The 16,430-nt window shown below is 51.2% G+C and overlaps 8 protein-coding genes across 8 annotated transcripts; all 8 read left to right on the top strand.

Moving 5' to 3' along the window:
• Positions 1–195: 195 nt before the first annotated feature.
• TbgDal_IV1150 (hypothetical protein, conserved) lies at positions 196–2,922 on the top strand (the record flags this gene model as incomplete). Its single annotated transcript, XM_011774398.1, has 1 exon — positions 196–2,922. One exon carries the CDS (start codon positions 196–198, stop codon positions 2,920–2,922), a length of 2,727 nt encoding a protein of 908 aa, XP_011772700.1.
• Positions 2,923–3,407: 485 nt separating this feature from the next.
• TbgDal_IV1140 (hypothetical protein, conserved) lies at positions 3,408–4,823 on the top strand (the record flags this gene model as incomplete). Its single annotated transcript, XM_011774397.1, has 1 exon — positions 3,408–4,823. One exon carries the CDS (start codon positions 3,408–3,410, stop codon positions 4,821–4,823), a length of 1,416 nt encoding a protein of 471 aa, XP_011772699.1.
• A 504-nt stretch (positions 4,824–5,327) lies between these two features.
• On the top strand, positions 5,328–6,452 carry TbgDal_IV1130 (hypothetical protein, conserved; the record flags this gene model as incomplete). The annotated part of the gene is made up of 1 exon (XM_011774396.1): positions 5,328–6,452. The coding sequence occupies one exon, from the start codon at positions 5,328–5,330 to the stop codon at positions 6,450–6,452; it is 1,125 nt and encodes a 374-aa protein (XP_011772698.1).
• A 1,108-nt stretch (positions 6,453–7,560) lies between these two features.
• TbgDal_IV1120 (hypothetical protein, conserved) lies at positions 7,561–8,175 on the top strand (the record flags this gene model as incomplete). Its single annotated transcript, XM_011774395.1, has 1 exon — positions 7,561–8,175. The coding sequence occupies one exon, from the start codon at positions 7,561–7,563 to the stop codon at positions 8,173–8,175; it is 615 nt and encodes a 204-aa protein (XP_011772697.1).
• A 381-nt stretch (positions 8,176–8,556) lies between these two features.
• TbgDal_IV1110 (hypothetical protein, conserved) lies at positions 8,557–9,753 on the top strand (the record flags this gene model as incomplete). The annotated part of the gene is made up of 1 exon (XM_011774394.1): positions 8,557–9,753. One exon carries the CDS (start codon positions 8,557–8,559, stop codon positions 9,751–9,753), a length of 1,197 nt encoding a protein of 398 aa, XP_011772696.1.
• A 407-nt stretch (positions 9,754–10,160) lies between these two features.
• TbgDal_IV1100 (ruvB-like DNA helicase, putative) lies at positions 10,161–11,540 on the top strand (the record flags this gene model as incomplete). The annotated part of the gene is made up of 1 exon (XM_011774393.1): positions 10,161–11,540. One exon carries the CDS (start codon positions 10,161–10,163, stop codon positions 11,538–11,540), a length of 1,380 nt encoding a protein of 459 aa, XP_011772695.1.
• A 546-nt stretch (positions 11,541–12,086) lies between these two features.
• Positions 12,087–13,091, top strand: TbgDal_IV1090 (hypothetical protein, conserved; the record flags this gene model as incomplete). Its single annotated transcript, XM_011774392.1, has 1 exon — positions 12,087–13,091. The coding sequence occupies one exon, from the start codon at positions 12,087–12,089 to the stop codon at positions 13,089–13,091; it is 1,005 nt and encodes a 334-aa protein (XP_011772694.1).
• A 453-nt stretch (positions 13,092–13,544) lies between these two features.
• On the top strand, positions 13,545–16,280 carry TbgDal_IV1080 (peroxisome biogenesis factor 1, putative; the record flags this gene model as incomplete). The annotated part of the gene is made up of 1 exon (XM_011774391.1): positions 13,545–16,280. One exon carries the CDS (start codon positions 13,545–13,547, stop codon positions 16,278–16,280), a length of 2,736 nt encoding a protein of 911 aa, XP_011772693.1.
• Positions 16,281–16,430: the final 150 nt, after the last annotated feature.

Below are 16,430 nucleotides of genomic sequence, written 5' to 3'. Positions count from 1 at the left end.
CACACCGCTTGTGGTGTGATAGCTAAAGGAGGATTTTATCCTCGCCGTACGGAGGTCTGTACTTCACCGTGGGGAAAGCAGAGATTGCGCCGCATTGGAAGTGGAGATCGATCCAGGGGAAAAGGGAGCACATCCATACGTGCGCGCGACGCGTGGCCTCCCGCAGCGAAGGCAGAAAGGAAGTCTTCCATCAACATGCGCCTTTCCCGCTATGTGCAGCTCAATCCCGAGGTCATAGATTCCACTCTCCAGCGGCTCAGCTGCGTTTCGCAGAATATCACGGAGGTGGACATTGATATGGTTTTCCTTTCCCTTTTGCTGAAGGAACCACTTCCACCTCCCGTGCAGCACGCAATTACGGAGCTTCTCCCGCAAGGGGCGCGTGCAGCTGCAAAGGGGTGTGGCCGTGTGGGTGTGCAGAGAGCAGGGATGAACGCGGCCATTGCTGTGTCACTTCACACAGTGCTTCTCTCCAGAAATAGGATTACAACCACCATCGGACTTGTTCAGTTCAAGAGCGTGGTGCGGCTCTCGCTTCTTGGAAACAGAGTGCAGCGCATAGAAGACTGTGAGGGGCTCTCGCTGTTGCCGTTGCTCCAGTTTCTCTCATTAGAATTCAATCCAGTTACGCAGCTTCCGCATTATCGTGCCCATATGTTGCGCATTTGCTCGTGGCCCGAAAGCCTCCAGCCCAAGAACTGCCGTCTGCGAAAGCTGGACACGCGGCCCGTTACGGCCGTGGAAGTGGAGAGGGCCGCTCAGTGTCTTCAGCGTGAGAAAGTGACTATGGGGGAGCTTGTCCAACGTATGCGCTTTGTGGCCTTCCTTATCGAGGCTAAGAAACGGATTGATCTACACCATGAACTTCGCCGTAGGGGTGTTGTTGTACAGGACATCACGGTGAACATGACTGTTGAAAATGTCGTCACACGATGTTCAACGCAGCTACTGGCCCTTGTCGATGTCAGCGCCGCATCGCACTTTGTGCGTCGCCTTATGAGCGGCCGATGTCGGTTATGCGATATTAACAACCATGACACCGGCGTCGGTTCCGACTCCCTCTGCAGGTCGGACTCCTCCCTCTTGGCACAGTCGCCAAACCATTCGCAGGGGGACATCAATGCGTTGGTCCTTCACCACCCTCAGCACGCGGTACTCACCACGTTTTGTAAGGACTGGTCAAAGGATGTATTCCGACGGGCCACAACATCCCTTGACCATCGAATATGCGGGTTGCTGCTTGACATCGCGCATGCACTTGGTGAGGAACTGAGTGTTGTAGATGTGGATCATTTGAACAAACTGTGGTTCATGCAAGTAGCGAAGGTTGATAATTGGAGGCTTCACAAGCAACGGCAACATCGTGTAGGATGTGAAGATGGGATGTCAGAGGAAAGGTCTCCCGCGTTGTCATACCAATCGGCAAATACACCAAGCAAAGGAACGAAGGGCCAAAGTAGTTCCTTGCAGGAGGAACTTGTGGAGATCATGTTGGCGCCCAACGAAACATTTACGTCCGGTGGCCTGGTTGTTGGGGACGCTAATGATGAAGAGGTTTCACTGACCTGTATCTCACCCATCCTCCGCCGGGCCGAAACTGTCATGTCCAGCTGCAGGAAGAAGGAACTGATAAAACGGGGGAGTGAGGCGCGGGATGTCTCTCCACGCCCACTAAGTGAAAAAAGTGAAGGAACTGTGAATACTCCGACTGAGGCCCAGACAGCATCGCAAGGGGAGAGGGATGTGGGTTTATCGTCTTCTGCGATGCCGCTTCCCCAGAAGGCTCCCTCACCTCGTCCTTCACCGTGGAAGGAGGAAACCGCGGTGGATGATGAGGACGCTTTTCTGATTAATAGGCACGTAAAGAAGCGCGTGCTGCGCTGTTGGAACTCAAAAGCGAAGCACAAATATAATAATATGCTGTGTTCCAAGTTTGTGCGAGAGAGGTTAACGAATCTCATTACAACCACATGTCCAACGCCACATTCAATATGTACGACACTAGAGTTGCTCCCACGCACGGAGCGGAAGCGAGTGCTTTTTAGGGTCTGGTTGGAGCGTGCACGCTCCCGTTACTTGCCAAGGTACTTCCAACTCAGATCCCTACTTATGCGCTGGAGGCACCGCGCGTATGAAATGAACAACATAACGTATGCTGAGAATTACTATCGCTCAAGAACCATGCACAGTGTGTGCAACCACTGGTGCCGGCGGCTGCGCATCCGAGAAAATGCAGCGCGGTGCCGTTTAGAGAAGAGTCCAACAACCATAGAAGAGCCTTTCGGCGATCCTGTACCTCAACAGGCATACGCGGGGGCACACAAAAATTGCGTTTCCGAACCCAGCACCCGAGAAAAAGGGCCACAACAACTACAACCTGATGAGGTGATGACGGCCGAGGCAGACGGTCTCACCTCTAGCGGAAAGCAATCATTGGACTGCGCGGGTGATGGGTCATATACACTGCAAACCTACAAGACTCCGAACGTTGTTCAACGACTGTCGCTCCCAATAACGACGCCAAGTGTAAACAAATTTTTGCCGACGCAGCCGCCTAGTGTGTCTGACAAGACGACGCAAACGACAGAAATGGCACCCGGCTGTGGCACAGTTACACGAGATCAGTGTGCTGCGGCCCGTTTGGACGCACGCGTCGCCGTAGCCGCACTCACGGAGGACCGACTGCGTCTCGTTGACCGAATCATTGCATTGGAACAACGAGCCAACGAGGAGGCCGTAACCGTCCAGCACCGTGACAGAGAAATTTGTGATTTGAAGAAGAGGCTTGGTCTCATGGTCCTACGCGAGGAGTGCTTGGAGTCGACTTTGAATGACTATAAGAAGAAATGTGAACACCTGCAGGCCGTTGTGCAGGCCCTTCGTAACGAGCGGCGGGAGTTGCTTCTACCCGCCTCGAGATAGAAAACGGTACATATGGAGGGTTGCACGTGGAGTGGGGATCAGACGAGCGGTGATGTGTGGGGAAGGAAAGGGAAGGGGAAGTGTGGTTTCCTCCTTCCCTCCGTTTCCGACAATGTTTACCCCCTAACGCTGCATCCTTCTTTTACCCACCCACCCAGTCCCTTGATTATCTTCTTCACGTTGATGATAATAGGAAACGCTACCCTTTGCTCATCATCCTGTACGCGTTTTATATATATGTCCTTGGATGGTATCCCCAAGTCCAATCGCCCAAACGGTTGGAGCAAAACATGTGTGTGGTCATCACCAATTCACCTGCTCCATTTGACTGATCTGGTCGCACGGACGTGCAGCCAAGCGAAGCAAGTTTCCCCACTCGTTATGTCCCTTCCTTGCTGTGATGTGCACCTGCCCATGGCTCGTACCTTACCTTTTTTCCTTCAAAAAATTACCCCTCATTCTTCTTTCCTTTGCGAGAAGGTGAGATGTTCGGTGGCGGCGAAGAGTACTTCCGAGATCCCCCATCGATTGACCGCGATACGCTTCGTCGGTTTGCGCTTTTCTGTGCCAGACTTAGGGCGGTTGAGAAACCGGGAAAGAAGACAGTGAATGAGTGCACACAGCTTGCTCGCGAAGTTGGTAATAATGAAATGGCATTTGAACTCGTGGTTGGGACCCTCTTTCGGCACATCAAGTCATGGACAGGGAGCAAACAGCTAACCTGTTGGTACGTGCTGGACAAGCTTTGCAAAGAAGACCGTGACAAGTACGGCTACACGGCAAGTAAGTACATTCTTGATATAGGCCGGGATTACATCCCTTATGAGGACCCTTTGCTTGGTCCCAAGTACGAAAGCCTCGTAGAGCACTGGGAGGGTGTGTTCCCACGGCATGTTGTGGATGCGATATGGCTGGCGAAGAAGGACCGTCTTTGGGCCTTGGCTCATCCAGAGGAGGTTCTGAAGCAGAAGGAGGAGGAAGAGAGGCAGTGGAAAGAGGAGGAGTTGGCTCTAGAGGATGAAGACGGACTGAACGATCACGGACAGCCGTGCATGGACTATCTCCAGGGCCGTTGCTTCTGGGGGGATGACTGCAAGTTGTACCACCCGCCGGGTGAGGAAGGGACGCTCCCCCCAGAATGTCGCCTGGGAGACTGGAAATGCTCGTCATGTGGTGCTATCAACCGGCATTTTCAGCGCCGATGCTCAAACTGCGTTAGGGAGAAGCCGCAGTACAAAAAGGGCCGAAAGAGCACTACGGAGGAAGATGCACTATCGAAACCAGACCCGTCTGCCCTTGCAGCGGTTCAACGCCAGTTCGGCTACGACCCCAACATTGCTGCAGAGGCGGTAGCCCACTGGAACACTCGCTGGGAGAGTACTCCCTTTGAGGTTTACAAAGATGAAAGGCGAGCGGCGTACCGGGTCCGCATCCTCGGAAAACCCCCGGCTTCCGAGCTGGAGGAACGGATACGGATGCAGAAGAACTATCCCAATGTTGACATTGGGCCTCCAGAAGAAACTTTGGATATGGGCTCCATGCAAAGCAATTTGCCAGCCGAATCATTAATACCCGAGCACATGGACCCGGTGAATGCTGTGGCTTTCCTCGCTCAAACAATCGTTGAGCGCGGTGTATGTGACCCCAAGGCACCACAGATACTGGCTGAACTTGCGCTGTGTGTAAAGCAGGTTGCAACAACTAGTGGAACCAAGTTGTCGGGCTCACCACGGGAGACGCTGTTAACTGCTTGCACGATTATGTTCTCGGCCTGGGAAGTGGACCGCGTTGCGGTACCATTTGTTCCGCCCTTTTTCAGAGAGATCCGTGGCACTGAGGCGTCATTAGGATTATCACCAGAGCAGGAGGGTAATCTCGTGTCTATGACAAAAGAGTTTTGAGTGACGCGTTCCGTGTGCCGTGTGACCAGGGAAGAAGGTGTGGGTTACGGTTTGTCGGGGACATATGTTGCTTTGTGGAGCGAAGAGCGTGCCCTTTTTTATCCGTTGCGGTCCTTTCCCCCTGCAAGTGCATGCGCATGCTCCTACTCGGCACGGCATCATGTCCCGTCGCTGCTTACCCCTGTAGCTCCTGAGAATGTGTGTGTGTGTGTGTGTGTGGTATCTCCATCTGTGTATGCGTGCGTACGCCTGTTTTTTATACCCGATTCTGTTCCCCCTTCCCTTCCTTCCCATTCCCTTCCTTGAGGGAAGCTTGACATTAGCTGCACCACCATTCAAATCAAATAAGAATAGGTTTTTTAATAGAGAGGAAAAAAAGGGATCTAAGAGCAGAGAAGTCGGTGTTTCCGCATACGATACGTAAGTCTACATTTTCAGATCTGTATTGAGTACACAAGGAATCGTTTTTTTTGTACACAAAAAACTAAAAAAAGTACAGCTAACATGTCGACTGCTCTGTTCGTTCAGGCTACGTTCTTCAACACGGACAACAAGTCCACGGACAACAAGCTGATGACGACCGCAGCTGTAAGCCACAATCAAGCGTCCCAAGACAACATTATGGTTGTCAACCTTCAGAAGGAATTGCAAAAGCGGTTGGAGGAGGATGCTGGCGTCAAAACCTTGTACATCACGATGGGAGGAGAGCCCCGCTTCAACCGGGCCTTGTTTGAGAACAAGTCGTTGGCACTCTTTGTCGGTGACTCCATGTCAATACATCACTTCACTGACGACTACGGCAGGATCACCCGCCGCTTGCTTATCCTCTATCCCATGACCTTCTCTCGGCGGGAAGAAATTCCCAAGCAGCAGATCCTCAAGAAGGTCGAGAAAGCCGCGAACCAGCCCGAGGATAATTGCGGGATTGAGGTTGTCGACTTGGTGGAACTGCAGAAGAAACACGTGTACCTCGAGGGGCAGGCCGCGGCGTGCTACTCATATAACGGCGAGTTTGTGTATATGGCTCTTTCTGGTCGCAGCAGCGAGCAAGTGCTCAGCATCATTTGTGCTCCTGAGAACCTGAACATCCCCAACGAGAAGCGCTTCGTTTTTACGGCTGTGCTTCCTCACCGGTCGAAGGAGAACGGGAGAGTCATCGGCGAGGATGTTATCCCATACACCAGCCTCGTTGGGTGGTGTGGAAAGGGTATTTGCGCATGGGGCCTTGAATTCCTTCGCTTCCCTTCGGAAAAGGACCAGGAAGCCTTCTATGAGCACTTGGAGAACAATTACTCGAAGGTCATCAACCTCGATGAGAGCGAGCTTCGTGCCTTCTGCGGCAATGCCCGCGAGGTCGCAATCGCTCATGGTAATGGGGAACGCCGTGTGTTGTGCATCTCCCACCAGGCCCTCAACGCACTCCGCCCCTTCAAGCGACAGATGCTGGAGGATTGGTACGGCCTCGGGAACATTCTTCCCTTCTATGCGGACGTCCTGGAGCGTCGTGCCGGTCGGTCTGTTGGTTCCCTCGTCTCTGTGCCTGTGATCCACGGTGAAGTTCTCCCCTTGCCAGGTGAACTCGGCGTCATTGAGGCGGCGAAGGTTGACATTAAGGACGGCGGTTGCTGATGTGGTGCATGCTTATGAAAGGAGGAGGAGCAGGAGGGAGCGGAGCTCTCTCTCTTCTTCTTTAGCTCATCCCTTCTATGCTTTTCTTTCACCCGCATGTCAGTTATGTGTTATGTATGTATGCGTGTAAATGTGCAAAGGCTTTCTCAGCAGTTGCGCTACTCCTTGCGCGCGGGAGGACAAATGAATGCAAACAAAAGGGGGAAAGAGGATAGAACGGGAAGGAGAGCGAAGTGACAGCGGATGGACCGTACATACCACCGCGATCATCATTTCATTATTGTACTTAGTTATTCAGAAAGAGGTGGGAAGATAGTCGTGAGAAGGAATGAAGCTTTCGAAGCATTTTTTTTCATTTTTTTCGGTTATTATTACTAGTTTCCCCCATCCCCCTGTAATTAAAGACAAAAAAGAAAAATGACAAATTTTTTAAAAAAAGGAAAAATATCAAAACAAAAAGAGTATAAGACACAACAAGAAAAGGAGAGTGATGAGTGACGATATGTTGAGAGGGAATAGGCAACACTAGGGAAAGGAAAGATGTACGTTAAACTGTGTGGAGGAACAGAGAATATATATATATATATATGTGACCCCGAAAGGCAAGAGCAGAGGGTCAAAGAGACAATGAGGGGAATAAAAAAAAGAGAGAAATGTTGGACATGAGAATGTTTGAAGAAGAAAAAAAGCAAAAGAGGGACCTGCTCCGTGTCCGGAAGAGAAAGAGAAAGAAGTACTTAAAACAAATGTGGACACGAGAGAGGAGAAAAGGAGGAAGGACACTGCGGCAATCTTGCGTTTGTTTCCTCTGTGCGTGTGTTGATGCATGTTCCTCACAGGGAACATGATATTTTCACGGGTAAAGGGTCCTGGCGCTGTTGCGTGTCTTCGCCTGCTTCCGCTTTGCTTCCTTCCAACTACCCTCTTCTTACTTTTGAACACTTTCACACTCATCGGCCGTGTGGGTGTGGCATATCTAAAATATACTTACCTCCTTTCAGGTTTCGCCAACACACCTTCTCACTCTCATTCTCTGCTTCTTTTTTTTTAATCTCCTTCTCCTCCCTCCCCCTATACAACGTACAGGTCACTCCATGTGGAAGTAACCATGTCGACAACCCCTTACGATGATGTGACAGAGGTTAGCAGGCGCTGCGCTGCGCTTCGCGAGGCGCTGTCTAGAGCGGATGATGATGTCATTACAACCCCAAATAAAAAGTACCTTTACCTGTGCAAGGTGAGCGGGGAGCGGCCAAACGCTACATTTCAGGCATTCACCGAGGACATGACGAAGGTGTCATTGGATTTGCATAAGTCGTACTTAAGTCAGCGAGCTTTGTTGCCTGTTCTCCTTACGCTCCCTCTCTGTACCTGGCTAGAGCGTATTAATTTGCGGGAGGAGCGACTCACGACAACTCTCATTCACTTGTTGTGTGAGGCGTTGTGCAGACTTCCGCGGATAAAAGTCATTGATGTGTCGGGGAATCCATTTGGTTCCTTCGGCGTGGATGCGCTCCTCAAACTCGTTAAGTGCAATCAACGTATCGTAGACTGTCGGATGGATGGTGTACAGTGCGTTGGTTCCCTGCGTCGTCGGCTGGCAGATGCTTGCGAAAGGAATGCAAAAGTCGCGCATACATTTGTAGATAGGGAGGAGATGCCATCTGAGTGCTGCACCACGTCACTCGACACAACAGCAGCAGAATCAGATGACGTCAAATGAGACACCGCAGATGTGCGGAGCAGGCTCAGGAACGTGTATATATTTATATTTTTTTACTTATAAATCTAAATGGATAGAGTGTGGGGAGGGGTTTCCCCTCTATATGGCCTTCACTGGGGCTACGGTACTCGCACTACCATCGACAATATTGCAACGCCCATCACCAGTACGTTACAGAAGTGGGGAATGTAGAGAGTTAGAGGCAATAAGAAGGGGGCGGGACGGCACAAGTCGCGATGCGGGCCCAGCAGCCCGCGCATGGCCTACTTGCCACATCTCTAGACGAGTGGATGATGTTAATTAACCTTACGTTTCCATTCCAGGGAAACCTGTTTTCTTCCTTTTCATTACTTGCTTAGTGTGACTGGGGTGTATTGAAACATGAGGCGCTTCATGTCCCTCGGCAGGTGCGTCACGATGGTGGAACGCGTGGGGACTGGCGACCATCGCGGTGCGGCTGCCATCCGTCGTTGTAAAATTCCGCCCACTCATGTATCTAACGGCCAGTTGGAGGAGCTGCACAAGTCAGGGATGGAGTTTTTTGAGAAAGGGGATTTCCGCAAGGCAATCAGTGCATGGGAGGCGGTGCTAACCGCAAATGACGGTGGTGGTGGTGGGAATTCTACGACATTGATGAACTGTTTGAACAACTTAGCCTGTGCATACGGGGAGACTGGGGACCATGCTAGGAAACTGAAGCTGCTGGAGCGCTCGCGGGACATGGTGGCACATGTTTACGGTGATGACCACCCACAGTACGGCATGGTCCTCTACAACATGGCCAGTGCACAAGAGGAGATGGGGCAATACCAGGAAATGGAAGATCTTTTGCAGCGCTCCCTCGCACTTCACGAGCGGAAGTTTAACGCAGATCACCCCAAAGTGGGACGGGTTCTCCTGTTGCTTGCGGAGGCGCACGGTTATCTTGGTAAACACAAGGCACAGCTGCAGGTGGCTGAACGGGCCGACAAAATTATCCGTCGGCACTGTGGCGCAAACCACATACAAACCACTGTCGCTATGCTCACATTGGCCCGCGCGCACGGAGCGAACGGCAACTCATTTCAGCGCCTACAGCTTGCGCAGCAGGCATACGACATACAGGAGACAAGACTGGGGGGGATGAACCCACAACTAGCAGTTACGCTGGTGGAGCTGGCGAGTGCGTGTGGAGCCAATGGAGACCACTTTCGACGAAAGGAACTGCTTGAAAAAGCTATCGATGTGCAAAAACGGGCGTTTGGCAGCCAACACACATTTCTCGTGAAAACTTACACTGCACTCGGCGATACATATGGTGATTTAGGCGAGAAGGAAAACCAAGCCGCTTCCTACTGTGAGGCCCTTGAAATTGCACGGCAGCGCTACGAAGGAAACCATATCACTCTCGGAACTGCAGCCGCCAAGTGCGCGTTGGGCTGTGCACGCGTTGGAAACATGAAAAAGGCAAGAGCCTTGGTAAAAGAGGCTCGTGCCATCATTGAGGCGACAGCTTCAGAAACCCATCCAGCGGCGGCGCAGCTTCGTCACATCCAGAAAGAAGTTGAAGAAACCTCTCGTGCTAAAGACGGTTGGTAAGTGAATTTTTTTTGTGAGCGCAGTTTTTCTCCACCTTCCCCCTGTCACCCCCTAACCCCCAACTAAGGAGAAACGCGTCATTGAGACGAGGAGCACGAAACGACGTCACCATGAGAGCGCGCTTCGTGGTTTGCACATACGTGTCAGATCATCCTCATTTTTCATCCCGTGTTGCTCCCAGATGTCACCCGGCCACACCGATGTACAAACTTTTGTGTGTTCTTGTTTATTGATTTTTTTTTCTTTCCAACCTTTTCAAAATTTCACTTCTCTTCGCTCCATTTCCCCACCCCATCCCCCGTCGCACCACGCTACGACTTGCATCTGCATCGATTTGTACCTGGGGGAAACAAGTAAGATAGGTTGAAAGACACATAAGGGGGAAGAAAGTGTGAAGCACGTCGTCCATGTCTGGAATCAAAATTGAGGAGGTTATATCCACCACAAAGAAGGAACGTGTAGCAGCTCACAGCCATGTGAAGGGGCTCGGACTTGACGCCGATGGCGTAGCAAAGCCGACTGCAGATGGATTTGTCGGACAAGTTAAAGCCCGTGAGGCCGCTGGCATTGTGGTGGAGCTGACACGAACGAAGAAAATGGCGGGTCGTGCTCTGCTCTTTGCAGGGCCCCCGGGAACCGGAAAGACGGCACTGGCATTGGGTGTGGCAAAAGAACTCGGGCCAAAAGTTCCATTCTGCCCGATGGTTGGTAGTGAAGTGTACAGCGCGGAGGTGAAGAAGACGGAGGTTCTCATGGAAAACTTCCGCCGGGCGATTGGACTGCGTATCAAGGAGCAGAAGGAGGTGTACGAAGGTGAGGTGACGGAACTGCGTGCAGAGGAAACGGATAACCCGCTTGGAGGGTATGGAAAGTCCATCTCACACGTCATTGTGACGCTCAAATCGGTCAAGGGCTCCAAGCAGTTGAAGCTTGATGCCGCAATCTACGAAAGCCTAGAGAAGGAGAAAGTGGCGGTTGGTGACGTCATCTACATTGAGAGTAGCACAGGCGCCGTCAAGCGCGTGGGCCGATCGGATGCCTATATTGGGGACCACGACCTCGAGGCTGATGAGTATGTTCCGCTTCCTAAGGGCGATGTTCACAAAAAGAAGGAGATTATACAAGACGTAACGCTTCACGATCTCGACGCAGCCAATGCTAAACCAAACCAGGGTCAAGACGCACTTTCCATTGTGAATAGCCTCATGAAACAAAAGAAAACAGAAATAACGGAGAAACTCCGGCATGAAATAAACAAAGTTGTGAACAAATACATTGACCAAGGCGTTGCTGAGTTGGTCCCCGGCGTTTTGTTCATTGACGAGGTCCATATGTTAGACATAGAGTGTTTTACATTTCTAAATAAGGCCCTGGAATCCACTCTGGCTCCTGTGGTAATATTTGCCACCAACAGGGGCAGTTGCCGCATCAGAGGGACGGATGTGCGCTCCCCGCACGGCATCCCGACTGATCTTCTCGACCGGTTGCTGATAGTGCGCACCAGCAATTACAGCATTGAGGAGGTGGTGGCCATTGTGGACATTCGCGCGCGAGTGGAAGGTGTCAGCGTATCGGATGCGGCTTTGGAGCTTCTCGGTCAAATCGGCGACCGGACGTCACTTCGTTACGTCGCGCAGCTGTTGACACCAGCGCTTATTATCGCAGAAACCAACGGGCGATCCACCATTGAAGTGGAGGATGTGACTTTAGTTGATGGCCTTTTCAAGGACGCAAAGGCCTCGGCGCAGATGCTCCACGAGAACGCAGAGGATTACGTCTACCAATAGAATATGAAAAAAGAAAAGAAGAGATGAAGAGAAAGTGGAATAACAAAAAGGGAAGAAGAGCATGGAAGAAGGGGAAACTGTAGAGCAAATAAACAGAAGAAGCAGACTTCCCAGAAGCCCGGAAACATGCGTGCGCCTAAGAAAGAGACTAAGTCTTACTTCTTTTTTTTTTTTACTATTTATACGGCCGCATGCAAAACTCTTGGAGAAGGAAGGAGGATGGTCTATTTCAAAGATTTATCAGGGGTGAACCACGCTAAGGTTAACACTAAGCTTTAAACTACGTATTCCATTCGCTGGGAGTTACGAAAGAATATAAAATGACAAATTTGAAAACTATGAGGAGAGGTGACGGCATGCTCTTCTTTCTGTCTGGAAGGCCGCGTATGGACCGCGTTTGTCCCCCACTCTGAATTGCTTTTTTTCTTCTTACCTTTAATTCTTCTCCGCATCTTCTTTTTTTCTTTAAAAAAAATATATATGTGTGTAAATTATTCCCTTAATTATTAGGGTGATGACACGTTGCATTAAGAACTGCAGTAAAGGATGAAGTTTGTGTGGTTAGACACGAAACCACAACGATACATCTGTGCCAACCGTAGTACATACAGAGATATATGGCCGCGCCTTGCTTCAATGAGGGTTCCAGCAGCCTATTCCCTCACACGGTGGGTCGCACGCAAGGGCGGTGCATTTCACTGCGCACTGCGGTTGCATCCCCATCGGAACCGAGGTTGTTGTTTGGTCGCCCAACGCCCCATTAAGTCCGGTGCAGCCCTCATCTCCGTTCCCGTTTCACTTTCCATCTCAGCTTTTACGCAAGGAAGTGATGATGAGAGGAATATTGCAGCTCGATGGGGGCCACTCGAGGAGCTGGCGGGAACACTGACCCGCGAGCTTCATAATCCAAGTAGCTTCCACCGACTCTACCTTGAGTTTTTGCACGATGTGTACAACAGTGACGCCACGGACCAATTTGCGGTGAATGAACCACTGCAAAACGAACTGGATGCCATGTATATGGGAAATGCATTACATGTGAAGGGGGTCCCTAATGCTCCCTTTATATCGAAGAGTAAACTTGTAACGGCGTCACAGCGTGCCGATTGGATTCGCATAGATTACCTTCGGCGGCGCATGGAGCAAAGCTTGCCCCATTTTGCTTCAAAGTCCACATCATGGGGCTTATCAATGGCCCTCGCCCGCGCCCTTCGTGACGATGACGGGGGCCTCACGATGTATCCATTGATTGACTTTTCCCTACACGACTACGAACCCAACGCGATGATACATTTAACGCACCCCGAGTGCCATAGTGAGGGCAGTATTGGGGGACGGTGGTACGACAAAACACAACCTTGTGCGCATTTAGTTGCTCGTCAAACCATTCCTGCGGGTAGTGCCGTGACTATTGCATATAGCACTCGCGCCGCGGCTTCGCAAGAGGATGCGGAGTACTGGAAAATGAAGTGGGGGTTTGTTCCGGACAGGGAGGGAAGGGCAAGGACTGTGGAGACGGGTGGAGAGAGGCGTGTGCCCACAGGAATATAACAGATATGAGAAACAAAACTCCAGTACGCGGTGTGCTGCTTCCGAAAGGATGCAAGGTATTCCTGGTGAAGGGAGGGATGGAGTGCGTCCTGATGCATGTGGTGACGTGAAACAACCCACTGCTCTATATTTTACATCCCACGCCTTTGCGAGCTCAGGCCCGCGTGTTGTTGTACTGAGTGGTGGTTACACGACGCGCAGAGATATCGGTTGGGGTGTCGGGGTTCATGCCAACGCTTAACTTGGTTTCTTTTTTTGTAATTATCGCTTCAGCTTTAACGATACCCCAAAGGAGGTAAATGCGATTGTTGACAACCCACAATATGGTGCCGACTATCCTTCCTGGGTTCATTGCTTTGACTCCAACCGTTTGTTTCTCCGTTCTCCAACCGATCTAGAAGGTCCCTTTATAAACGTAATTATTACTAGTGTAGCTCCAAAAAGAATAAGAGGATGCAGCACAGCTCCTTTGAAGTTTCTATCGACCCGTCCCGAACGGACTCATTTGTCTTGGTGTCAAATGAATTCATCCGTGGAAATCTACTACCCTACTATGGAAGGAATATACCCTTCGTGGTACCCTTGAGGATTTCGGACGGTCATAAGAACACGTACGTCGGTTGCTTGGCGCACAGGCCGCACAACTTTGCTGCGTTTAAATTAATCATATCCGTCACCATGGCGACGAGCCTGGGAGTTACTAATGGCGCAATAGTGCAGTGCACAGCGGTGTTCAAATTCGCAAAGGCAGCCACGGTCCTTGTGCGCCCATCCTCCGTGGATGAAAGTGAGGTGGTTGAACAGAATGCACTTCGCATTGAGGCACAATTATTGCGGCAGGTCCAGGTGGTGTTCCCCGCAATGACGCTCGATGTCGCGGTGTTTGATGGTGTTAATGCGAAAATGGTGGTCGAGCGTATTGAGGACCGTGAAGGTCACGAAGTCACATCTGGATGTGCCGTAATGGCCGAAGGCACGGAATTTGTTGTTGCCACTCGAACGCGTCACGTCGAACAGAGCGGTGCTCCGACGTGGTCGGTACTGCGGTGCCATACCTGGAGGAAGGAAAAGGGATTTAACAACGATGCGACGGCCGGAGACGCAAATGTAGAGGCGGTGTCGCTTTATATGAATCCTTCAACGGCGGCGCGCCACCACTGGAGTGAAGGTCTTGTGATGGGTTTTTGGGACCTGGCGAAGGCTTCACAACTTCTCGAATCGAAGGAAGTCACATCCTCCTTCCTTCGATCCAACGCACTGAAGGCCCCCATCCGGTTGGTAGAGGGAATGGAAGATGGTGTGTGCACCTCTCCAGCTTTCATTCAGGCATCCAATATAGTCGTTTTTCCAACACTTGATGAGAACATACCCACGGCAACAGATAGGGACTGCCCCTCCGCCAGTACATCTCCCTTCAGCAACCAGATACCTTACGAAAGCGTGGTAGAGGTGCACGGGACAGCTCCTCAAGAGCTTCGAGAGCACTTGGTATGTTGGTTCGAGGAAATTAAGAAACTCGGGCCTCACCACAGCAAATATGGAAGCAATGGTAATGTTTTACTTTGTGGTGGAAGTGGAACCGGTAAGACGGCTATCGTCGGCGCTGTGCTCAATGAACTTCACGGTGTCCACATCAACGTGGTTCAGTGCAAAGCCGAGAAGCTGTTGGCATCCCTCCAACGAGCCCTGGTTGAGTGTGTGATGTGCGCCCCCGCCGTTCTAGTCTTGGATAACTTTGACGCTGTTGCGCCCGCGCAAAAGGAAGAATCGGTGTTGAGTGTCACCGGCGCAACAAAAGCCATTTTGGAAGGAACCCTGCGCTGCTTTACTGAAGCACTTTCACTATGTGGCGCCGCGTCCGTTCTCGTTGTTGCCACCTGTGCCAACCGGCAATGTGTTAACGAGGGTCTGCGCTCCGCCTACTGTTTTACCAAAGTGATCAAAGTGGAGGCGCTGGATCGCAAGACAAGAGTAGCATTGCTGAAGCAATTGTTCCCCAAGGAGTCAGCAGAAGCTCTCGAGGAAGTTGGAGACCTCATGGGCAATTACACGCCGTTTGATATGAGGAAGGTGTCGCAGCCAATAAAGAGTTCGTTGGATGGGGGGAGGGTGCCATTTCGTGAGGCCGCGCGAGGGGCCATAGCCGCCTTCACACCCTTGTCTCACACGGGAATAACATTTCTCAAAAGTGAAAAGGCATCTTTGCAATCTGTTGGTGGCCTCGCTGAGGCGCGAAAAGTTTTGTATGACACACTGGTGCTGCCAATGAAACACCCAGAACTCTTCGCACGGTTGCCACTGAAGACACGTAGCGGCGTACTTCTCTATGGTGCCTCGGGGTGCGGGAAAACGTTTGTTGTGGAGGCCATTGTGAATTCCGAAAACTTGAACTGCATCGTGGTTAACGGCCCTGAGGTTTTTGGCAAATACATTGGCCAGAGTGAGCAGAAGATCCGTGACGTTTTTGAGCGCGCGCAAGCTGCTGCGCCATGCGTTGTTTTCTTCGACGAGTTCGACTCTGTCGCCCCACAGCGGGGGGTGGACAACTCCGGTGTAACAGACAGAGTGGTTAACCAACTTCTGTGTTACCTGGATGGCGTGGAAAGCAGAAAAGATGTCTACGTTGTAGCTGCCTCTAGCCGTCCTGACCTCATCGATGCGGCGCTTCTGCGGCCTGGACGGTTAGACAAGGCTGTTCACTGTCCCATTCCATCGTTGGAGGACCGGGTTAACATCTTGACAATTTGCTTTGAGCAACTTCAGGCGGAGTTAACGCTACCGGAAATTAAAGAAATTGCCGAACAGACAATCAATTGGACGCCGGCAGACCTGAACGGATTAGCGTCATCAGCGAGTATGGTGGTAAATAGGCGCATTATCGAGAAACTTTCCAAGCGTTGTGAGGAGCGTGAAGTGGAACATAATTTTGCCGTGCTTAACGTAGGAAAAGGAACGACACGGGAGAAAATAGAAGATATCTTGAGGCCATCTGCAGCTGCCGCGGCGAGAGAAGAGGCCTTGAACGTGGCCAACCGCATCACCATAAAAGATGTGCGGCAAGCAATGGGTATGACAAAACCCTCCCTAACCAAGGAACACATTTGGGAACAGGAAAGAATTCACCGCCTCTTCAGTAAGCAGGAAAAGAGCAGTACGAGGGAAGTCGGAAGGAAATTGACCCAACGGTGAGGTGGTAACACCAAAACACTCTACAATTCGTTAATTTCTGTCAGCCACTCCTCTGCCCTCTCCAGTATGGCTTGGGGCTCAGATTGTGTGGATACTAAAAAGGAGAGTGATGGGGTAACGCTGTTTTTTTTTTTTTTGTAAATTTGGAAC

The sequence above is a fragment of the Trypanosoma brucei genome, chromosome 4, assembly GCF_000210295.1.
Source record: "Trypanosoma brucei gambiense DAL972 chromosome 4, complete sequence".
NCBI lineage: Eukaryota > Euglenozoa > Kinetoplastea > Trypanosomatida > Trypanosomatidae > Trypanosoma > Trypanosoma brucei.
This window is presented reverse-complemented; position numbering and strand designations above follow the sequence as displayed.